Consider the following 23,880-nt stretch of genomic DNA (forward strand, 5'->3'; position numbering starts at 1 on the left):
CCTCTCTCTCACTTCCTGAGCCACACGCCCTTCAGCAGTATCAGTTTCCCTCCTTCTCCTATCACCTGACCCTTGGGCGGCAGGATGCTTCCCTGTTCCCCAGTTTCTGGTTGTCAGGCTGGCGCCTGCAGCCTTCTGCTCCTCCAGCTCAGCCCACTCTCTGCTTCAAAGGCTTACCTGGGAGGCCCCTAACCCCACTCTCAAACAAAGTGTCCGCTCCCAGAGAGAAGAGGCCCTGAACCCCTGACACAGGGGCTCCTTTGGTATGTGTATGGGGGTCTCCCTTGGTGGGGCTGAAGGCAACTGGCTTGGGCCTGGATCTGGAATTGGGGACCCCTGAAGACTTCAGGAGCTAGGACAACACTAGTAGAACGGTAAGCGCCCTGAGGGTAAGGTCTACACTCTTCTTGTTTTTCTAAGGTGTCCCAGCCCCCAGCACAGCTCCTGGCCCACAGCAGGCACTCAAGTCGTGGTTCTTGAATACATAAATGAGAGGATAATGGAAAGAGATCTGAGTTAGGGGTTAGAACCCTGGGATGGTCCCACCTTAGTAAAAGCAAGCCTTGAACCAGTCACTTGTCCTCTTTGAGTCTCAGTTTCAGCATCTGAAAAACGGGTATAAAAACAATCTCAAATATTCAACTCTTAGGGTAAGGGTCAAATGAGATAAAGTGAAAGTGCTTTCAAACATTAAAGGATGATCTCACGTGGAGAGAGGAAGACCGGATGCCCTCCCTTTGGGGGTGCAGTCCCCAAGCCCTCCGCAGGGGACCTTCAGGAAGATAAGGTTGAATGGATTTTGCAAGCTGGTCAAACTAGAGGATTGATGGGAGGGACTGCTCAGCGGGGTAATTCCTGATTTGGGGGGAGGAAGCTGGCGAGGGTGTAGGGGAGGAGGACTCACACCAGGCAGGAAGGCTTGGAATAGAATCTCAGCTACGCCTGGTATTTCCCAGCCCTTGGCCCCCTCCCCCACTGCACTCTGGGGCCCACCCCACATTCCTTTCCCAAAGGAAATGGGGGAGGGGGCCGAGAGGCTCCCCAGGCCTGGAAGATCATCTATTCAAACTATGTATAAGTTTCTAGGCCCTGCGGTGTGTACCTTGCTCCTGACATGCCTGTGGAGAAAGCTGGGGTGGAGTGGGTGGGGTGGGGAAGGTGTGGGTTTGTGTTGGAGGAGGCTGTTGCCTCCTTCTGGGGGCCCTGTTGCCCCTGCCAGACTAGAGGGCAGGAGATGGGCGTCACAGATGGCTTCTCGTTTCCCAGGTCTCTGCTGCCCTGAATACAGAAATCCCGCGCTGCTTCTCCACCTCGCCTCCCCCTGCAGCCCTCAGAGCCAGCCCTCAGAACCCTTAGCAGTTTCGAAGGAGGGGGGCAGTCAATTCTTTTTTTTTTTAAATGAATTTATTTATTTTATTTTTGCTGCGCGTGGGCTTTCTCTAGTTGCGGTGAGCAGGGGCTACTCTTCGTTGAGGTGTGCGGGCTTCACATTGCGGTGGCTTCTCTTGTTGCGGAGCACGGGCCCTAGGTGCACAGGCTTCAGTAGTTGTGGCTCACGGGCTTAATTGCTCCGTGGCAGGTGGGATCTTCCCTGACCAGGGCTCGAACCTGTGTCCCCTGCATTGGCAGGCAGATTCTTAACCACTGTGCCACCAGGGAAGCTCCAGGGAGGTTGATTCTTGATCCAGATACACAGCAGCACCTGTTGGCCATGAGCGGCTCCATGGGGCGTGAGACGGGAGAGTGAGTCTTATTTCCTCAGAACCAGGGACTGGCCTTGCAGCAAGAGGAAAGGAAGTTAGGCAGCTGGGGGCACTAACTGGCTGCCTGCTGGGAAAGCAGGTCAGACTCTGAGTCAGGACATCCCTGTGGTCATTGCCCTCCATTCGGGGCGGCAGAGGCTGACATGGCTGAGGACATTCTCGGTGGTGCTTCCAGCTGGTCTGAGGCCCTGGTCTTTGGAGGGCGTGACAAGGGCAGGAATGATCCTGACCCAGAAGCCTCGGTTTTCTAGTGATGGGGGCGGGGGAGGTGCTGATGGAGTTGCCAGGAGTCCTGCTACCCCTGACCGCGGTCCTTTCCCACTCTGTCCCAAGCCCTCCTGACTCAGCGCTGGTGGCAGCCTCGCTCTTCCCTTCCGGCTTCCGCCAGCGTGGGGGTGGGGGTCCAGCTCCTGCACAGGGGGCCCAGCAAGCGGCAAACAGGAAACAGGAGAACAAAACCGCTCCCTGGCCCCCACACGCCTCACCCTCACCCTTCCTCCACCCCCCACCCCCGCTCCTGCCCACCCCCATGGTCCTCTATTTCTCTTCCTTCTCCCCTTGGTTTCCCTTCCTCTCTGTGCCCCTCTTTCTCTCTCCTCTACCTCCCCCCACAGGATCCTCCATCCTGGCCTGTCCTTGCTGGGGACAGCAGGTGACGGGACGAGGGAGAGAAGGGGGAGCTGACTCTTATGCCTGGTTCTCCCTTCTGGTGGCTTCCCCCCCAAGGGCCCAACCCTATGACTCTTCCTCCCCCGACTCCTAGATTTGGGAGCAGGGTTGGGCTGGATCTGCTCCCCTCTGCCCCCAGCCTCCCTTACCTGGATGCTGGCTAGAATTTAGGTATAAGACCCGAAGTTGGAATGAGGGGCTCCGGACTTGGAGTCCCAGCGCTGCCCTAACGAGCTGGGTGCTCTTGGGCTTCTGTTGTTTTCTGAAAACTAGGTCAGGGCAGTGGCCCCAGGCCCCGGGGAGTGGCTGTGCGGGGGGAGCACACGGTGGACAGTCAAGTGGGATAGAAATGGGGGTGGCCATGACACGCCTACTAGCCAAGGCCTCTGTCGGCCCCACCCGGGAAGGGGCCTGGGAAGAGAGAGAGCCAGGAAGGGGCGGAGGGCAGGGTCTGCCATGGACTGGGGCTTCCTGTCTGACTCACATGCTAGGGGTGAGGTGGGGGCCAGCTTGGAGCCCATTGTCGGCTTGTGGTGGCCCCTCTGGGTAGAGCATGATGGGCAGGGAGTCCTGGGGAAAAGGGTCCGTCACACGCTCCCACAGGTGGTGGTGGGAAGGGTATAACGTGACTCTGAGGTGGGGTGATTATGAGAGAGCGCTGCTGTCTGAGCAGGGCAGTGTGTGTGTGTGTGTGTGTGTGTGTGTGTGTGTGAGACCTGAGGGGGCACGGCAGCAATGCATGGAGTGGGTGTGCTGGGTAGTGTGTGCACGTCCTCTAGGTGTGTGCCTTCGTGGGGTTTGTGGGTCTCTCTGGGGGGTGTGTGTGGAATGTATGGGTGGGCAGGTGGGGGTCTGGTGTGCTTTCAGGGGCACAGTGGGTATGCTTGCAAATGTGTCTCTGTGGGGTGTGTGGGCCATTGTACCCATGGGAGGGTGTTCAAAGTGTGTGCGCATACAGAAGGATGGCCACGTGCAATGTGTATATGAGGGGAATAGTGTGTGTGTGTTTGTGTGTGTAGGGTATGTGGACAGAGGGGGAGTGAGTGACTGTGTGTGTGTCGGGGAGGGTGTGGGCTGTCTAGATGTGTGTGTGGTGCGGGTCTGTAAAGGTGGGTTGGGTGTGTGTTGACATGTGTACGCGTGGGAATGTGTATTTCTCTGGGGCACCGGCAGCTGGTTGAGCTTTGGACTGGAAGGAGTATAAGCGTGCGCGGGCAGGTACAGTAAGTTTTTGTGTGAGTGGGGTGTGTGTGTGTGTGTGTGTGTGTGTGTGTGTGACTGCGGGGGCTCTGTGCAGGCCCTCTCGTGTGTGGGGGGCGTGAGTGTGTGGGATGGGGCGGCCGCGCACAGGGGCCGCCCCGGAGGGGGAGGCGTCTGCCCTGCGAGACTCGCCGGCGTGTCCGGGCTCAGGCGCCCTCGGCCAGGAGGCGCGGGAGGCGCGGAGCTGCTGCAGCCGTCCTGCCGCCGTCCGCGCGGGCCGGCCGTCCCCTCGGGGCCCCAGGGCTCCGGGCCCGTGGCTCCGGGGGGCGGGCGGGGACCCCCGGGGCCCGCCCGCCGCCGCCGCCGCCGCCGCCCGGGGGGCCGAGGACGCCGCCCGCCGGGCGCCGAAGAGCGGCCGCCGGCCCCCGCGCAGCGCGCCAGTCTCCGGAAGCCCGGCACACGGCGCGCTGGGGCCGGGGCGGCGGCCGGGCCCAGGGGCCCCCGCCGGCCGCGGCGCTCGTGGGCAGCGCTGTGTGGCGCGTGGAGCGCGCGGGGGCCGGGGGCTGGCGCTGGGAGCGCGCCGTCGGCGTGGACTGCAGCGCCCCGGAGCCGCGCTGCCTCTGGCTGCCCTGCCTCAGCCACAGCGACCGCCGCGCGCCCGGGCAGCGCCCGGCCAGGGTGAGCGCCTCGGGGGCCAGCGGGGTCGGAGGCAGGGGCAGGGGGTCCGGGCAGGCCTCGCCCCGGTGGGTGGGACCGGGCCACCAACTCCCTGCGTTCCTTGAGCTGTGTGCGCCCTGCTCTTGGGGACCGATCCCCTCCGGAGTGGAGAGTGAGTGAGAAGCTGGAGAGATGTAGGTGAGGGCGGCAGGCTCGTGGCTGAGAGCTTTACCAGGGGTGCCGGATTACAACCCTCAGTCTGCCTGTGGCCTCCAGTGGGCTCAAGCCTCTTGGTTTATAGGCGGTGGAAGGATGGAAGGGACCAGGGTTGTTTGAAGAGATGCCAGGACATGGAATCCTGCAGAGTTTGGGCTGGCAGTGACCCTGAGTCAGAACCATGCAGGGGTACCCTAATGAAGCAGGAGGGGCATCACTCTGCCGCCTCCCTGGTAGGGGACCTGGGCGCAGAGACACACAGGGTTTTCAAGCGAGCCAAGGAGGCTGAGGTGGCAGAATGGGCCCCAGCAGGTAATGAGTGATCTCAGGGTGAGGACTGACAGGGCTGGAGAGGGGGGTGGGGACAGCGTTTCGGGATCCACCAGGCTGGTAGGGCGTGAGTCACAGTGGGCGCCATGCCCAGCATGAAAGCTGCACTCCCTGCAATGACCTCTTTATGCTTCTGGGGGAGGGGAGGAGCAGGACTCCTGGGTTCTAGTTCCTGGTGTTGCCAACCCACCACGTGTCCAGTTCTGTCTAATTTGTGGCCCTGGGGTCACCTGCCCTTCTCCCACCATCAGTTGTATTTCTAGATGTCTCTTTCTTTCCTGACATGAGAGTGGGAGTGATTGGAAATAGATCTGGGCCTGGGAGCATTAATCAGTGATTTCCCTATGTCTTCTGAGCCTCTCGCTCTCCTTCCCCTTGTCTCTGTGCCTACCTCAGACAGCAGAGTTGGGGATGTGTGTGAACTGTACCTCTTCCCAATCTAATCACCTTCCATTGCTGCTCCCTTCTCTGTTTCTGCACCTGTCACCTCCCTCCCCTTCAAGAGGAGAGCAAGACCCAGTATTGTCCCAGGTTGGAGGGGAGGAGAGGAGAGGAAACATGCATGTATAACAGAATGAAGGACTGAGGTTAAAACTAAGGAAGAGCTTCCCACAGGAGAGCGGCGAAATCTGGCCACTGATGGGGGCCTCAGTGTCTCCTCTTCAGGCAGGGGTGTGGTAGCTGTGGTGGGGGATTACCACACTGACATTCTCAGGAACCTCGTTGGCAGGGATGGGGGAAGGAGCAGTGGAAGGAAGGAAAAGAGGAAAGGCAGAGGTAGAGCTTAGGGAGGGGGCACCCGTGGTGCCTGGGTGAGGAGAGGACCTGAGAGAGAAAGGCATGCCCACTGCCCTGGATTACAGGCCCCTCCTCTAACCGCCCCAGCCGCCCCCAGGAGTGGCACCCCCAGGCAGCTGGCAGCTCCAGTCAGGATGTGTGCTGGGGGAAAGGTGGGGGACGTGCGGGGACCTTTCCTAGCCACTTCTCGTCACTGGGGCAGCTGGTGGCTTAAACCTTAATCCAGGACACCAGCAAACAATAGGCCCTGTGAACAGCCTCAGCCCAGAGCCCGGGTGGAGGGCATGCAGGGGAGGCACCCCACACTGGGGAAGAGCAGGGGTTTTGGTAGGAGGGAGCAGTGGAGGGTCCCCTGAGGCCCTCTTCCCTCCCTGATCAGTTCCTTGCCAGGTCTGTAGAGATAGGAAATCCAGGGGATTTCAGACCTCAGCAGAATTCCCAGAGAATTTTCTCCTCTGGGCTCCTCAGACCCCCATGGGGGTGTGGGGCACAGTGGGAGAGTCCAGACTATAGCCACAAGTGGAAGGAACTGAGGGGCCATCACTGGGCCTCCTGCCCGATGCCAGAATCCCAGCTAAGTCCTCCTAAGGCCTCCTGGGTGGGGGTTGTCCAGCTTTTGCTTGGACCCTTGTGAGGACAGAGAACTCACAGCCTCATCCGGGTAGCTTTGCAGAAGTGTGTGATTATAGGGTGGTCTCCCTGGCCCAGAGCTTCACTCGGCCTCCTCGTATCTTCCACCTGGCTGTGTCCTCTGGGACCGTACCAAGTAAGCCTATTGCCTCTGTTACGTTTTTCTTTAATCTACTGAGATTTGAGGATATCCCCTCCCCAAACCTCCCGCCCCATGCAGCCCAGCCTCCCACCCCACTCAGAAATCCCTAGCTTAGGGCTGGGCACAGGACCTGCTCTTTCTGCCGGATGTGTGAGCAGGAGGGTGGATGCAGGGACTTCTCAGTACCGGTACATTCGAGTGGCGGATTCGAGCTGGGGAAGCCAGGGGAACTTCGTAGTGAAGTGGGAGCCCCTCACCCCGAAACCGATGGTCTTCTTCCCTCTGCACCCAGCCGCGCCTGTCTTCCCGCAGCTGAAGGCTCCTGCCTGGTGCCAAGGAGGAATGAGGGGGTGAGGACTGTTGAGGGTGGGGGAGGGGCTTCTTGCCCTTTGAGGGGTTTGGGTTAGGGGCACCAGGTAGGTTAGGCTGCCCGAGGTCAGGGGTTAAAGAGCCCCCGAGGGAGCCCTCCTGGCTTTTCACTAGGCAGCCTGTCCGTGGCTCCCATGTCCTCCAGTCTGCCGTCTGCCTCCCTGTGTACCCATCTCTCTGACACCCTCCTGTCACCCACTTTCCCTCTGTGTCCGAGCAGGGCACTTGAAGGGAGCCCCCTCTAAGGCACCATCCTCCTCTTCTCCCTCTTGCCTCAGAAACAGACCCGTGTGCCCCCAAACCCTTGTCTTCAGACACCCTCTGCCCTGTCATCTTGGGGAGTCCCAAGTATTCCGGTGTGGCGGCCAGAGGGCAGCGGAGTGTCTCCCCTCCCCCCCCACACCCGGTTCTCCACTCAGTTCCGGTGAACCAGCCAGGCCTCTGGGCTGGGCTCCGAGCCTCAGTCCCGTCAGTGGACTCTCTGATGTCCAGTCCGCTCCCTGTGGTTCGTCGTCCCTCACCTGTTCCTGCTGCTGCTCCTGAAGGATGCACGTGTGTGTCAGTCTCTTTGCGCCTGTGTGTGCTGTGTGCGTGTGTCTACCTGAGTGAGCATGTATGTGCTCATCGGTGTGTCTGTGCACCTTTGCACATGAGTGTGCTTGTCTGGGTGTTTGGGATGTGTCCTGTCTGCATGAGTGTGTATGGATGGGTCTGTGTCTGCATAGGTGTGCGTGTGTGCATGTGTGAGATTGGGCAGCAGGCGGGGATGAGCTCAGACAGCGGCAGACACTTCCCAGGCCGGAAGGCTGTGTGTCCAGAGTCAGTGAACGTTGGCCGAACCGAATTGAATGGACACGTGGCTCGCTGCACTGTTATTTCCCTGCTCACAAGGTGTTGTGAGGGAATTGAGGAAAGAAAGAAGGAAGAAGCTGTTGGGCTGATGAGGGGGGAAGGGAAGGAGGAAGGGGAGAGCAGGGGTTCGGTCAGGGCACAAGAAGGTCTGTGCACCTGGCAGCCCCCCAGGTCCTCTGGGCTGCAGGAGGCAGTGTGCAGACTGGCGTCTCACCCTGGCTCCCTGTGCTCCCACAGCTGCCACTGGGCCCAAGAGATGGGTGCTTTCCCGGGCGCCCCCTCCCCTGGCAGGGCCCGAGGACACTGCGGCTGCACAAAAGCCTCCAGGACGGCTTTGGCTTCACCCTGCGCCACTTCATCGTGTACCCGCCTGAGTCCGCCGTGCACTGTAGCCTGAAGGTACACGTCCTGTGCCCCTGCCGGCCTGGCCTGAGGGAGCTTTCAGGGGGGATTCCTTTGTGCTGTCCCCTCTCCGGTGCTTTGGTGGCCTGGACAAGAGGGTCACCGAGAGGCAGGGGCAGCCCTGGCTGGGTCATCTGTGTGGGGTGATCGTAGACAAGCCGCCTCCCACTCTGGGCTCAGTCTTCTCAGGAGAAGGGGCTGTGGCTGGCTTGGGGCAAGGAGCTAGAGGTGGGGGAGCCGGGATGCCCCCCCCAACTCTCAGCCTCTGGGAGGTGAACAGCTTCTCAGAGAGATGGGCTTCCGGGGACCCCTTGTCCAGTGGCCACTTCTGAGCTGGGTTAGTTGCCTCTACCTAGCCTGAGCTCTCCGGGAGTCTGTCCTCCGGGACCCCTCCCAGAGCGCCCCAGGCCCTTGCTGGCCTCAGATTTGGGCCTGGAAAGAGCCCTGGGATGGGCTGGAGACCTGGGTTCCAGTCCTGGCACAACTCCTAACTCACTGTGAATGTTGGGTGGGCTCACCCTCTCTGGGCAGCATTTCTCCTGCCATCTCCTGAGGGCATGGATCTATTTGACCCCTGAGGGCCCTTCCAACCCTCATATGAACATCCAGTTCTCTGAGTCCAGGAACCAGGGCTACTCAGCCTAATCCACGGTGTGGGCTGGGGGTGGGGGTCCGTGACAGGAGGACATGAGGGGGGCCTAGGCAGGAACTAGGGCTCCCGAGGAGGGGCCAGCTCCCTTCCCCCACCTCTCTCCCAGCAGGAGGGGAGAAAGATTTATTCTGGAGTCCGTGAACCTGTTTCTCCCCTCCCCCAGGGCTGGGACCGGCCTGCACAGCTGTTGGGGGACTCTCCCTTGGGGAGCTTAGTCCCACCTGCCAGAGAACCAAGGCATTGGATTTCTCTGCCTGTGTCTGTGTGCCTGCACGTGTCTCTTTGTATGCACACGTGCGTGCATGGTATGCTAGTCATGTACGTGCATGCGTGTATATCTAGACACGTGTCTGTGTATACGCTTCATGTGTACACGTTGCTGTGCAGCTCTCACACCTGTCCCTGAGTCTGGGGCCCCTGCATAAACTCTTTGCACTGGCTGTAAGTGGGGGCTGATGGTGTGTGGGAGGGGCCCTGCCTCACCCCTTATGCCCTAGGACACCAGCCTCCCAATTCCCTGGAACCTCCCTCCAGTCCTTCCAGCCCTCCTTCTCCAGAATGTCCCTCCTTCCTGGCCCTTCCACCTTCTCTCAGGGAGCCCTGCTGAGGGTGACCCTGCAGACACAGCCTGAGTGGTCTAGACTGGGTGGTGGACCTGTCTCAGAGAGACCTCGCTCACATGGGGGGCTGGAAGACCCTGGGGCAGGGCAAGCCAGGGACGGGCTCCATCCCTTTCCAGAACATGCCCAGGGCTGGGAGCCCACAGGGAGCTCACCCACCTCAAGGCACCCATCTGCCTCTGCGACCCACTCACTGTGCTGGCAGCTCACATCAGCGGGCACACTCCCCGCACGGGAGGGCAGGGCCAGAGGGACTCCTCTCCAGCAGAGCCCAGCAGCCTTCCTGTCCTGGCTGGGATGCCCAAGAGTCCTGGGATCCAGCACTGGCTCCTCTGTTGTCTCTGAGTGGCCTTGGACAAGTCACACCCTGTCATCTGTGAAGTGGATGATCTGTACAGAGGATTAGACAAGACGACCCCAAAGGTCCCGTCCAACTCGAAGATGCCACACCCTGCTGGCCTGGCCTGTCTCTCTCACTTTGTCCTGCCCTTGTTCCTGATTCCTCCCCAGATGCAGTGCCCTGCCCCGCCCCCTCACTCACCAGGATGACCCCAGACACCTCCCTTGTGGGTCTCCTCGACTCCATTTCTTAGCCCTGCACCTAGACACCAGAAGTATTTTCACATCTGCTCTCTCCCACTCAAGAACCTTCACTGGCTCCCTCTTTCTCTCCTTTCAAAGCTGAAAGCTTTAGTCTGACTCCTGTCACTTGCTGGTGTTGACACTCCTTCTGCTTCAGCTCAGTTGATCCAGTCCTGTTTCTGCCACCAAGTACCAGCACACTCCACTCACCTCACCCAGAATGCCTTCTCCCAGCCGGCGTCAAACTTGCCTTAAAACCCCCTCCCAGAGGGGCTCTAATCAGGCCTTCCCTCCCCATGCTCTAAGAGCTGATAGCCACTGTTTGCACTTGTCATGCCTGCTTATCTGTGTCTGCCTGGGTCCTGTCTGTGTGTGAGTGTGTTTGGCCCCTCCCCCATTGGGCTTCGAGCTCCCCAAGGGAAGGGGTCGTGGATCCCCCATTGGATCGGGGCCTTTCGGACGGCTGAGATGTTGATGCAGCAGGATCGGCAGGCGTGAGAGGGGGCTCCTGTCACCGGGGGACGCTGCCTGGGACTTGACCTCCCCGTGGACACCCCTCCCACCCCCTCTGGCTGCTGGGCTAGTTGAAAGATGATAAGAGGGGAGGCAGCTGGGTGGGGGAGCTTGAAGGGGCCCTCCCAGGTGGAGCTGGGCCTCCCCCTGTGCTGCCGAGGGCCCACACCCACCTCTGTTCCCTGCAGGAGGAAGAGAATGGAGGCCGAGGAGGAGGTGAGGAGTGGCAGGGGGCTGGGCTCCAGGGGCTGGGGCTGAGCTGGGACTGGTCCTCCCGCTGGTGTCTCTCCCTCTCCCCCAGGTCAGCCTGGATTCTGCTGCGCCCCCCACCCTTGCCTGATGCCCCTGTCTTGCCTCTTCCCTGTGTGTCCGCTCGAAACCTCTGCTCACTCTCTCTGTCCTCCCTTTCTTTTCTCACAGTTGTCTTCCTCTGGGCCTGTCCATTGTGCGCTGGGGGTGGCGTTCTGGGGAGCAGATAGGTTTCTAAGCCCTGGCCCCTGCCCTGGAGTTACTCCCAGCCTAGATGGAGGCAGAGGCAGGGCCTGCAGGGCCCTTGGGGCAGGAGGTAGTGCGCCGCTGATCAAGGGCTATCCTTGGGGATAGAGACACTGGGGTTCTCGGGGCATGACGGGGGCCCTGAGGTCTTTCTCTTTTCAGATGTGAGCCTAACTCCCCTGGCTGTCACCCTTGCTCTCCCAAACGGCTCCTTACTGGAACCCAGGCTTCCCGGGGTATTCAACACAGAACCCCTTGAACAGGCAGACTTCCTTCTCTGCCACTGGGGCCTTTGCTGGGCAACCATGGGGCCACTGTCTTCCCGAATCCCCATTGCAGAGGCCTGTGCTGGGGGAGGAACCAGCTGACCTAGAGCAGGCCCGTTTCTCTGGTGGAGACAGTTAACAGTTAGCAGTTAGCACTTAGCAGCAGAGGAGTATTGCTGGGGTGTAACATGATGTCATGAAGGGCCGAGTGCCAGTCCCGGGATCCTTAGGCCTCTGCTTGGAGTGCCCTGACCCTGGGGGAGGGAGTGGGGTGGGAGGTGCAGGTGCTGGGTCTCTGTGAACCTCAGGGTCTTGCTTGGCTCTCCTTGGGTCTGGGTGTGGACACTCTGTGTGTGTGGGTTTTCCTCCCTGCTGTGTATCTTCAGGGCTTTCATGGCACCCTTCCTTTGTCTTGTGACTTGTGTGTGTGTGTGTGTGTGTGTGTGTGCGCGCGCGTGCGCATGTCTGTCTGTCTGCCTCTCTAGACCGTGAGCTCGGGAAGGGCAAGGGCCAGGTCTGTCCATCCTCTGTAGTCTACTTTCTAGCACAGTGCTGGGACGCAGGAGCCATTTAGGGAGCGACTCCGTGTGTTTTCGTTTTCCCAGCAGTGTGTTGTCTGATCCTGTACATCCGTGTCCCTGTGGATGTGTGGGTCTGTGTTTGTGTCCGTGTGAGTGCGATCACTGTCTGAGTGTGTGTCCCCTGTGTGTGTAGCGTGCATGGGTGTGACCTTCAGCAGCCACCCCCAGCTAACCTGGCTGATGCTCCCCAGGACCCTCCCCCCGGCACCGCCTGGAGCCCATGGACACCATCTTCGTCAAGAATGTGAAGGAGGATGGCCCTGCCCATAGGGCGGGGCTTCGAACAGGTGAGCCGTCCCAGTTACATGGCTCATCGCACAGCTCTGGGTCTCTTCTCCCTACCCTCTGGTTAGGATGGAATTTCGGGATCCAGGTGTTGGGGAGGCTCCTGTCCCCCACTGTCATCCATATATGGTACAGGGGTTCTCAGGTAGGGCCATTGACACCCTTTGGCCTGCTCACCTGTGGCCCTGTCCCTGGTCCCCAGGAGACCGGCTGGTGAAGGTGAATGGGGAGAGCGTCATCGGGAAGACCTACTCCCAGGTCATAGCTCTGATCCAGAATAGGTGAGCGCCCCTGCCTCCCTTCTCCCACGAGAGCCCCCAGCCCACTCACAAGTCCCTACTCACCCCACCCCCTTGGCCCTGGTGGTGCCCTGGCGACCAGGATCCCTGTTCTCCCAGACCCTGTTGCCTCAGCCTGGCCTGACCCCCTGCCCTGTCTCTGTAGCGATGATACCCTGGAGCTCTCCATCATGCCCAAGGACGAGGACATCCTCCAGCTGGTGAGTCCTGCCCTGCTGTCTGAGGTGGAGGACCCTGGGTGCTGGGGGCAGGATGCAGCCCTTCTCCTTGGGCCTCCCTCCTGCATCGGGCCCCCTGGGAGGCGGAGGAGTGAGTGTGGGGGCAGCACCAGCCCGGCATTGCCCAACTGGGGATGCCAGGCCCGTCCCGGGCTGGGGCTGCTGGTTGCTTCAATCGGGGCTGTGCTGGGGGAGGGGGAGGCGCTGGCCTTGGCCGGCAGGATTCCTGCCAGGGTGTTCGGAAGGAGCGTGGCCCAGTGGGCCCTGCCAGACTGGCACGTTCCTGTGGCTCCCGTGAGACACCTGTTCCCCACACCACTCCCTGCCTGGCCTCGAGTGAGCGTGTCTCCTATAGATGTGTCCACACACACACACACACACAGTACCCCACTTTCGTGTGCTCCCATTCACACTGCATACCATGGACCACCCAATACATAAGCAGAGAACACTAGATACACAGCCGCACACAGCCCACCCTTCAACTAGCACACCGTACACTGCAGTATGTGATGACACACACCACCTGCCAGACACACCATACCAGGCACTTACCACGATACACACCACCCCTCGGTGCGACACACAGGCACCCACTACCCCACACCCACGACCACAACGTCACAGCGCACCACACACTCCTCAGCATCTCAGATCCCCACAACACAACACCGCAGTGTGTCCCACCACATACACCTCGACTTCTCATCGCCACAACACGAACACTTAGGACATCACAGATGTTTGCTGTTGTCACAACACGTACGCCCACAGACATCGCGCAGCCTGCTCCATCCCAGCACAGGCGCGTGCGCTCACCGGTGTCACAGCAACCCGGACTTCCACAATCACGATGCGAGTGCAAATGCCCTTTCCGTCACAGCTAGCACTCGGCGTTCACCCACCGCTCACAGAGCAGGCACCACAGACGCTGCACGCAGCGGACCCTGCCCTCACACGTATACCCGTTTATGCCACGCGCTCCGTGCGCATCACACACGCACACTCACACACACATGCTGTCTCTCTCTGTTTCGCCCCCAGCTCTGACCCCAAGTCCAGAGCGGTCCTCTCTGCCCAGTGCCCAGTTTCCTGGTCTCTTGGGTGCCAGCCAGATGCCAACTTGCTTGCCCCCGAGGTCACTGCCCCCACCCCCCCACCCCGAGACGGCCTAGGGCCAAGCCTGGGAGGTCCTGGGAGCTGCAGTGCTGGCTTCTGCCCTGGATGTGCTCTCACAATCACTGTAATCACAGTGCCATGCTTGGCCCCATGCCCCTCTGGGAACCTCCAGCCCTTGACCTCGATTGTCCCCTTGCCCTTTCTGGGGAGGGGGAGGCAGGGGCGGGGGCCCAGAGGGGTGGGCGGCTCTCCCCAAGTCTCCAGGGCCCTGCCCGTACGCCCTCAGGCGGTGTGCTGGGGGGGATGGGGTGTGACAGGGCGGAACCTGGGGCGTTGCTCTCTCCAGCCGGAGGGGGGCAGGGTGGGACAGCAGCCTTGAGCTCTGCTGCCCAGGCTCGGGTGGGCAGGCAGTCCCAGATGTCAGCATCTGGGGGCCTCTGCTGGCCCCCCTCTCTCTGGCTGGCCAGAGGGTGGGGCCCAGGCATTCCTGTGGTTGGGAGCCAATGCTGGAGGCCAATGGGGCCGCGGCAGCCGCTGACGCCACCGCCGACGCGGCGAGGCCCCTCCACACCCATCTTCCCCTCCCTCCTCCTCCCGCCAGCGAGAGAGCCGGTGGGGGCCCGAGGGCAGCCGCGGGGAGGGCAGCCTGGGGGGACGGAGGCCAGGGCCGGCACAGTGATCAGTGGGGTTTAGCGGGGGGCGGGGGGAGGGTGGAGGCGGGCCGGGATGCTGCCGCCACTGCCGTGATGTGGGGAGTCCGGGGAGCCGGCAGGATGGCAGGAGGGAGAGGTACGTGAGTGTTCCCGGCCGGCCGGCCGGCGTGTGGGTCCGAAGGGGGCTGACTGAGTAGGGGTGTGGTCTAGCTCGTCCTCATCACATGATGTGTGTGCCTGGGACGGGAGGTGTAGTTATTTGTCTGTGTGTGTGTCTCATTGTGTTTCTCTATGTGTGTGTGAGTGTGTCTCTGGGTGTGTATTTTCCTGTGTCTCCTTGTGATGTGTGTGTATGTGTGTTTGGTTTCACCCTCCCTCTTTGATACTTCGCCCTGAGATAGGCCCCCGGGCAGCCCATCATGGGCCAGGCTAGGCCAGGGCCACAAGGCTGCTGTCCCTGGGGGCCGCCTCCTTTTTTGGCTGGGCCTGGGCGCCGGCCCCCGGCCCCCGGCCCTGTCACTCCTCAGCAATGCAGCGTCAGCCTCAGCTCCCAGCGCCAAATCCCAGGCCTGGGGTGCCAGAAGGTGGCCCAAGGCCCCTTAGCCAGTCGGGCCCCTCCCCCAAGCCTGGCCCAGAGAAGCAAGTTCCTCCTCACCCCAGTGGCCCAGGAGCCGGGCCCTCAGCTTCCCATCCAGGGGATGGAGGGACAGCTGGGCTCTCCCAGCCCCTGCCCACCCCCAGCCCACCCCACCCTGGACACACCCCTTAGGCCGCTTCCTCCCCTGTCGTCTGCCACCTTGACTGGTCTCTGGTAGGGTTTCCCGGCTCCACCCGAGGGTCTGTGGGCACCATTGGACGTAAGAAAGCAGGGAGGCAGCTGAGGCCAGCATCGGGGGAGGACCCCAGAAAACAGATGTTGGAATGTTTGTGGCTAAAGGCAGTCCTTGTCATAAGTCTTAGAAAAATCCTGGCTCTTTCTCAAGTGAGTGTGTGTGAGAGAGAGAGAGAGAGAGAGAGAGAGAGAGAGGGAGAGAGAGAGAGTGTGTGTGTGTGTGTGTGTGTGTGTAAGACTCTCAAAGGCCTCTTATTTCTTTGTCCCCCCCCTCCGACTCTCTTTGGAGCATGCACTCTCACCCCCACCCACTCAGGACTCCCCCTGCTTGGTCCCCTCCCTTCAGTCCCCTTCTCTGGAGACCTTGACCTCCAGGGGCTGCTGTAGCCTTCCCCTGTGAGACCTGTTCAGACCTGCTTACCTGCTTCTGTGTCCCTGGCCAGGCCTACTCCCAGGACGCCTACCTGAAGGGGAACAAGCCGTATTCTGGAGAGGCCCGGAGCATCCCAGAGCCACCCCCAATCTGCTACCCCCGAAAGACCTACGCCCCGCCAGCCCGGGTCTCTACCTGGGCCACTATGGTGCCTGAGCCGCTCTCAGCACTGCCCAGTGACCCCCGGAGTCCTGCTGCCTGGAGTGACCCGGGGCCCCGCATCCCGTCTACTGCCCGCTCCCATCCGGACAACCCTTCCTTGGGGATGAGCCAGCCCCGCCCCAGCCCTGGTGCCTTCCCCCACCTCCCCTCGGAGCCCCGGACGCTTCGTGCCTTCCCGGAGCCTGGCAGCCGGGCGCCCCCCAGCAGACTGGAGTGCCAGCAGGCCTTGTCACACTGGCTGTCGAACCAAGTACCCCGCAGGGCGGGGGAGAGACGGTGCCCCGCCATGCCCCCCCGGGCCCGCAGTGCCTCCCAGGACCGGCTGGAGGATGTGACTGCCCACCGCCCGTGGCCCTGCTCCACCTCCCAGGGTGCCTTGAGCCAGCTGGGCCAGGAGGGCCGGCTCCGCGCTCGCTCAGACGACTACCTGAGCCGGGCCACCCGCTCAGCCGAGGCGCTTGGGCCAGGGGCACTGGTGTCGCCCCGCTTCGAGCGCTGTGGCTGGGCTTCCCAGCGTCCATCTGCCCGCACCCCTGCCTGCCCACCCAGGGACCTGCCCGGGCCCCAGGCCCCACCCCCGCCTGGCCTGCAGGGCCTGGATGACGCTGGGTATATCGGATACCGGAGCTATAGCCCATCATTCCAGCGCCGGACTGGACTTCTGCACGCCCTCTCCTTCCGGGACTCGCCCTTTGGGGGGCTGCCCACCTTCAACTTGGCCCAGTCCCCTGCACCATTCCCACCGGAGGCCTCTGAACCACCAAGAGTTGTCCGACCAGAACCCGGCACCAGGGCCTTGGAGCCTCCCGCCGAGGATCGCCGTGACGAAGTGGTCCTGAGGCAGAAGCCTCCAACGGGCCGCAAGGTCCAGCTGCCCCCTTCCAGACAGATGAACCTTGGGTTTGGTGATGAGCCCCCAGAGCCAGAGGCCAGTGGGCGAGGGGAACGCCTGGGCAGAAAGGTGGCCCCTTTGGCCACTACTGACGACTCTCTGGCTTCCATTCCCTTCATCGGTGAGTGACGGTGAACAGCAGGTGGCTGTCTTGGGAGACTTGGTTTTCTGTGCCCTGTTGGACTTTACCCACCTGCCACCATGGGCAAAACTCTGGGTTGGGTGCTGATGGGGTCAACCCGTTTCTGTGTCCGTCCATCTGTCTGTCCATCCAACTGTCCATTCTTGCATTCCTCCATCCATCCTTCTGTCTCCCTCCCATCATCCCGTCATCCTTCCTCCCATTCATTGACCCTTCCAGCCTTCTTTCCATCCACCTTTACTTCCCCCTCCCTTCTCCCTCCCTTCCTTCTCTCCTTCCCTCCCTCCTCCTCCCTCCTTCCTTCCATTGTTCCTTCCTTTCACCTGTCCTTCCATCCTTTCATTCTTTCTTTTCCATCCTTCCTTTGTTCCTTTCACTCTTTGTTCTTTCTGTCCACCCTCCATCCCTCCATCCATCCAACACATATTTGTGTCAGGCACTGTGCTAGGCTCTGTGCTCTCCTGGAGTGTGTGATCCAACCATGGGAACAGATGATCAGACAAGAACGATCCAGTTGAATGGGTGTGTGATAGGAGTACAGGGAGCTCTAGGAGGCAGAGAAGGGATAGACCGGGGCATGGTGGCCAAGGAGAGAATCTTGGAGAAAAAGGAAATTTCGGCTAAGACTTGAAGGAGTTAGTCAGGGTAAGCATGTTCAGGGAGAGAGACTAGAATATGCAAAGACCCTGAAGTGAGAGGTAGGATGCCCTTCCAGGTCATCGGAACAGGTCTGGCGGGGCCTTGTCAGTCACTGGGGAGTTGGGATTTCATTCTGAGAGCAGAGGGAATACTGAAAATTTGCTGCCTTTAGAATAGATGTTGGGTAAGGGAGAGGCAAGAGAGTGGAGGGGTCAGTGATTCCCAGGTTTCTGACCTTACGGGACGGTGGAGCTTCACCTCCATATTGGGAAAGAGAGGGAGCGAGGCAGGAAGAGGTTTCGGCTGAATAAGAGGCGCTCATGGAGGGAGCAGAATGAACCGGACTGGGTCTAGGGGCTCGGGAGGAAGACTGGGGTGCAGGAGCCCAGAGATGGTAACTGGGGCTGAGAGTGGTGAGCTCACCCTAGGGCAGCCGTGGGAGTGGCGGAGAAGCAGCCCCGGCCAGGAGAGGAGGCACAGCCCTGGCCCCCCAAGCCAGCCTTCAGTCTAACAGGGCAGACGCAGCCTCTTGTCTCAGTAAGCTCCCAGTCTGAGGGCGGGAGGTAAAGTCTTTAGTTTCAGTGTCCTTCCAGTCTTGGGGCGGGGGGGACGTGGCAGCCACCTTCAAGGAGCCCCCAGCTGATGGGGGAGATGGTCCTTATCCTCAAGAAGCTCCCAGTCTGATGGGGGAGACACCAGCCATGGCCTCAGAGAGGCCTGCCTCCCGGCCAGGACTGAGAGAGATGGCTCGACCCCACTCCTGGTGCCCTCAGTGTGATGGAGGAGGCAGAGGCTGAGCCTCCGTGACCACAGTGGGAGGGTCTGCAGATTGGGGGTGGCTCTGGGACCCCCATGGTGGGTCCTTGGGGATGTGGTCCCGGCCCGGATGGGAGGCTGGGGCCGGGGGGACAGACAGGTTCAGCCTTCTGATAGCTTCACCCACCGCTCCCTCTGCTCTCGCAGATGAGCCCACCAGCCCCAGCATTGACCTCCAAGCCAAGCACGTCCCTGCTTCTGCTGTGGTCTCCAGCGCCATGAACTCAGCCCCTGTCCTGGGCACCAGCCCCTCCTCCCCAACCTTCACCTTTGCCCTCGGCCGCCATTACTCCCAGGACTGCAGTGAGTGCTGCCCGCACCCCCAGCCCCACCCACTCCCTTGCTGCCTGGTCCCAGGGGTGCCCGCTGCCTGATGGCTGGCCTCTTCCGACTGGCTTCTGCTCCTCCTGGGGACCCACAGGGAGAGTCCCCCCTTGGCCCTGCCCGGACAGGAGGGATCTGGGGAAGCCCCCGCCTGCTGCCCCGCTGACCCTGGGCACCTGTGGGCGGCTTCACAGGCAGCATCAAGGCCGGCCGGCGCTCCTCCTACCTGCTGGCCATCACCACCGAACGCTCCAAGTCCTGCGACGACGGGCTCAACACCTTCCGGGACGAGGGCCGGGCTCTGCGGTGAGGATGGGGGCTGTGGAGGGGCTCTTGGCCCTGGGGTCGTCTACACACCGGGGCGGCCTGCTTACCCCCAGAGGGCCTTTGAGCCTTGGGGCTTGTGGGAGGTCCTCCCACAGCCCTCATCCTCTGTCCTCACCCCCCAGGCGCCTGCCGAACCGCGTGCCCAGCCTGCGGATGCTCCGAAGCTTCTTCACTGATGGGGTGAGCGGCACGTGTGTGTGGGTGAGGGTGTCGGAGGTCTGGGGAGGGGCCCAGGGGCCCACCCCTCAGCTGGGGAGTCCAACCTTGGCAGAGGGACCCGGCCTGTGACTCCTGCAACCCGAAATGGGCCCCTCCGGCTCCCATCTCCTTCCGGCCTCGGCTGTCCCCGCACTCACCTCGTGTCGGCCATGTGACCCACCCTCTCTGTGGGCTCAGTCATCACCTAAAGACACCGTGAGCCTTCCTTCCCAAGGCCTTTGCACTGTCCTTCCAGCCGCCGCTCCCCCATCTCCCGTCTAGGAGGCCCTTTCCACGGCCCACATGCCACATGACTCACTTTTTCACTTTCTTTAGATTTTTTTAGGCCTTCTGTGAAATTTCAGCCTTTATGCCTGATATTTCATGCCTCCCCTCACCACTCTGCTCTTCTCCTAGCACTTCTCATGTTACACAGTTTGTGCGTCCATCTCCTTTCTTGCCTGGCTCCCCAGCTTGAATGTAAGCTCCATGAGGGCAGGGATTTCATTCGTCTTATTCACTGTTTGACCCCTCCGCATACCTAAAACAGTGCCTACACAGTGGAGGCACTGGGTCAGTATTTGCATGGTGTCTTCAGGGGACAGGGGACACCCTGGAAAGGGGGGGGACACACAGGGTTGAGAGTGATGGAGAGGCTGAAATTTCCAGCCTCGGGACCTGGCTGTGCCGAGTCTTAATTGTGGCCCGTGGGATCTTCGTTGCCTCGTGCGGGGTCTTCGTTGCCTCGTGCGGGATCTAGTGCCCTGACCAGGGATCAAACTCTGGCCCCCTGCGTTGGGAGAGCAGAATCTTAACCACTGGACAACCAGGGAAGTCCCGACATAGAATCAGTTCTGAAATGACCTTAAATCTTTTTGATTATGGTTGGGTTGGAAAAGGCATATTGATTTTAAATGTCACCTGGCTTATTCCTTATCACGTCCTCTGCTTACCTAACTATCCCTTGACCTGTCACCTCTACTGCTGGAGTCCTGCTGACACTATCACTTCCTCTGTTTAACTCCTTGTGGACATGACTACCTGCTCCACTAACTCGGTCTTTGTTGATGTTCCCACTTCCTCTGTTTATGTAACTCCATGTGGACACAATCACTTCCTCTGCTTCCTTAGTTCCTTCAAGTCTATAAAGTTAAGCGTGGTGAGGCATGTGGCCTGCAGGTCATAGCCTTTCCTCCTTTCTGGCTTCCCCATCACATATGTCTCATGACCTCAACACAGATGGGTCAGAGAGGGTAAGCAAGGCCCATGAGGCCACACAGCACAGCAGAGCGTAGCACAGGCATATGCCAGGCCCTTGTGGCTGCAAATGGTCCATGGGGCTTCTGAGATGCTGGCACTGTGGGAGCCACCCTAAATTGCCCTCTGTCGTCTCTCTGCAGTCCTTGGATAGCTGGGGCACTTCCGAAGACGCTGACGCTCCTTCCAAGCGACACTCAACCTCTGACCTCTCGGACGCAACCTTCAGCGACATCAGGAGAGAAGGCTGGTTGTATTATAAGCAGGTCCTCACCAAGAAGGGGAAGGTAAGATGGCTGGAGGAATGAGCTGGAGGTGGATGGAAGCTGGCTCCAGCAGAACTCCCAGCTTTTCCTACACCCACCCTCTGGAGCTAAGGAGAGCCAGCTGAGGCTGCAGCATGAGGGGTAGAGGTTAGATGCTAGGAAGAACTTCCTGGGGGTCCTAAAGAACTCATGAAAAAGAGTTAACCAGAGAGGTGGTCTTTGCTGTGGGGTGGATCTGATCCAGTTGTGCTTGGAATTCTGACAGAACCATCCCATGGTTGATCCTTGGTTGGCAGATCACCCCCAAAATGGCCACTGGGGCTCATGGAAAATGAGAGCAAGGCCAGCGTGATTCTTTTAGGGGAGCTGAAGCCCCAAAAGAAAGCAGAGGTTAGCCTTTTCAAGGCCAGCAAAGGTTCTAGTCTTCATCCTAAGGGCAACTAAAAGCCCCTGGGGCCTCTTCCACTGGGCTTCCTGGGGAGTGAATTAAGAGAGAGCCAGAGGGAGGCAAGAAGACCAGTTTGGGGCCGCCACAGAGATCCAGGTGAGAGATGAAGGGGGCTTGGGCCTGAGGCCGGGAGGTAAGCAGGATCCCGAGGGGAGAAGGCGGGGCCCCTGGGTCCATGGAGTACAATCCCGGGTTCCAGGCAGCAGAAGAGGGAGGAGGAGGCCGCCCGACTGCCGTCACCCGAGCGGCCCAGGCAGAGTGGAGCAGAGAGGTTAGCATGAGCCTGGGCTTGGCTCCTCACTGCGCCATGAGCTGCTGGGGGAGCTTGTTTGGCTCACCTACCAGTTTCCTCGTATGTAAATGGAGCAAATGATAATCACTAGCTCATACACCCTTGCTGAGGATTAAATGAGATGATCTAAGCAAAAAGCGCTCACCCAGTGCCTGGCCCCCGGGAGCAGCTATCCTGCTTAATGCTATTATTTGAATTTTCCACCCTGCCTTCTAAGGGCCTTGTACCTGAAAAGAACATAAGCTTTGAAGTCAGACAGCCTTGGAATTCCTGCCCAGCCACTTATCAAGCATAAGGCTTCGGGCAACCCCCTTAACGTCTGAGCCTCACTTTTCTGATCTGTAAGATGGGGACAGTGTTGTTCTACTCCAAGGGCCAGTGTGAGGGTGAAGTGAGAAGTGTAGTCCAGGCAGGAGCGGCACTCATCTGTGCCCTCGTCCAGCCCGCAGATAATGATGAACAGCCTACCCTGCTCCAGTTCTCCGTTGAGGTTCCGGGGATTCAGTGGTGAGGGAGCCAGGCCAGTCGTGCCCTGCTGGGGTTCCTGCTGGGCAGAGAAGGCATTTGTTGCTTACCAGTTACCAGTGCTTGACTGCTGTGATGGGGGAGTTCAGGGGAGCGGCATATAGTAGCGTATGACCCTGACCTCAGCAGGGTGGGAGGGGGTGTCTGGAAGGCTGTGAAGGGTGTGTGGGAGTCCACACAAAGGAGGGAGGTGGGGGTGTGGTCTGACAGGGGAGATGCCCTCCTGCACGGCTAGGAGCAGGGTGGCAGGGGGTGCTGGGCAGCTGGGAGCCAGGGCAAGAGATGGAAGCCGGGTGGGGTGTCGGGCGCCTGGGCGCGGGCGCATCGCTCAGGGTGAGCCTTTGCAGGCATTTAAGGGTGGGGTGTGGGAGGTGTGAGCCCAGGAGGTAAGTGTTGCATCTGTGACAGGAGGAGACAAGGCCATTGCTGCTGTCCAGGTGAGCGAGGGGAGTGGGACCAAGGGGAGGGGACACCTTAGAGAGATTCAGGGGTAAGGAAAGCCTGGGCGGGCTGAGGGCTGGGAGGTGAGGGAGGATGGAGGAGGTTCCTGGGGTCCCAGCTTGGGCTGTGGGGTCAGAGAGTGGTGGGACCCTTCCCAGAGCCACAGGGCACCGGAGGGGTAGGTTTGGGGAGAGGAAGCCAAGAGGTTCCTTTGGGGCCTATGGAGTCCGAGGGCCCTGGCGCACACTTCTGCGGAGGTGTCCTGGCAACAGAGGCTCTGAGGGTGTGGCATTGGGAGGAGGTCCACCTGGGGAGGGCATTTGTCCATCGGAGAGGACACAAGCACCTGCAGCCATGGGCGCGGGAACACTGAGGGAGAAAGCAAGAGACGGCCGGGCCTCGGGAGGAAGTGGGGGACGGAGGCCAAGGAGGAGGAGCCAGGTGTGGACGAAGACTTCCAGCCCGAGGCTTGAGCCCTTCGGAGGGCCTGGTGACAACTGCTGACTTCTGCCTGCCCCATAGCCTGCCCCCAGCTCTGGGTGGCCTCTGGCAGCCCAGACGCAGTGTCTCCTGGGCAGGGAGAGGACCTGGCCCCTTCCTGCTCACTGGTCGGTTCTGAAGGAGAGGGCTTTCCACTCCCATCTGGTCTCTCGGTCTGTCCAGGGTCCTGATCGCCAGCCAGATGTTGTCTGCTTCAGCAAGTCCAGCCTCTCCCCGCCCCCAGCTCCCAGTCTCTTTTGGAGACCACTGACTGTCAGGCGGAGGAGGGCGTGGGTGGGTATGACCCATCCCTGCAGCCACAGACCCAGCATTTGAGCTGGATGCAACGTGGAGACCAGCTGGCTCACCTCTCGTTTTTACCAGTAGGGCATACTGATGCTAGGGGAGGGGGCCTGACTTATCCAAGGTCACCTAGCTGGTTCAGTCTCAAAGGGGCACCCTTGTCACCACCTCACTCTGACACTAAACTTCTCCTGGAGGGCCCTACTGTCTCCTGCTCTGAACGTCCCTGCCTTGGTCCAGCAGGTATGTGATGATGGGCAGGGTTCATGGCTGGCTGTGGCTATGTTCACCTGCCAGCCATGAAGTCTCCTCATCTGGTTTGCTCTGAAGATAGAAGCTTGGGCTGGGTGTGGAGTCGTAGGTGGGCCGTGAGCCAGAGGAAAGGAGCCCTTGATCTGATGGGGGAGATGGAACCCCCGCCTGCAGGGTGTTCTGAGGCCGATTAATTCATTTATTCAGTAAATATTGATGAGCACTTACCCTGTGCCAGCATGGCTCTAGGCCCAGGAGTATGGAGGTAAGAGGGCAGATGAGCTCCCTGCGCCAGGAGCTTTCTCTGTACTGGAGAAAGCCACCCACAGCCAGTAACCTGAGACTACAGTGGGCACTTAGGGAATATGAACAGGGTGATGTGATTGCCTTTAAGTTGGGAGGAAGCCGGGGGCTGCCGTTAGGGGAAAAATGCTTAGAGGCGGCCTCGCTGAGGAGGTGATGTTGATGACCTTGAGCTCAGACCTTAAGGGCGAGAAGGAAGCAGCCACGTGGAGAAGCAAGAGAAGGGGCTCTGGGCAG

The 23,880-nt window shown here is 60.4% G+C and overlaps 1 protein-coding gene across 6 annotated transcripts in view; it reads left to right on the forward strand.

Moving 5' to 3' along the window:
- The window catches only part of ARHGAP23 (Rho GTPase activating protein 23), an 80,773-nt gene that overhangs the window by 24,848 nt on the left and 32,045 nt on the right, over positions 1-23,880 (forward strand). For 4 of the 6 annotated variants that reach the window (XM_067715581.1, XM_067715580.1, XM_067715582.1 and 1 more), the window contains exons 2-11: positions 7,864-8,025; positions 10,584-10,611; positions 11,929-12,024; positions 12,225-12,303; positions 12,467-12,521; positions 15,587-16,751; positions 18,375-18,530; positions 18,746-18,857; positions 19,001-19,058; positions 20,477-20,620. In XM_067715581.1, the coding sequence (XP_067571682.1) occupies positions 7,864-8,025; positions 10,584-10,611; positions 11,929-12,024; positions 12,225-12,303; positions 12,467-12,521; positions 15,587-16,751; positions 18,375-18,530; positions 18,746-18,857; positions 19,001-19,058; positions 20,477-20,620 (2,055 nt within the window). Of the gene's footprint in view, positions 1-4,160; positions 4,311-7,863; positions 8,026-10,583; positions 10,612-11,928; positions 12,025-12,224; positions 12,304-12,466; positions 12,522-14,299; positions 14,448-15,586; positions 16,752-18,374; positions 18,531-18,745; positions 18,858-19,000; positions 19,059-20,476; positions 20,621-23,880 lie in introns of those variants that run through there. The other 2 variants (XM_067715583.1, XM_067715584.1) reach the window with 2 other exon arrangements.

Source organism: Pseudorca crassidens, chromosome 19 (assembly GCF_039906515.1).
Source record: "Pseudorca crassidens isolate mPseCra1 chromosome 19, mPseCra1.hap1, whole genome shotgun sequence".
NCBI lineage: Eukaryota > Metazoa > Chordata > Mammalia > Artiodactyla > Delphinidae > Pseudorca > Pseudorca crassidens.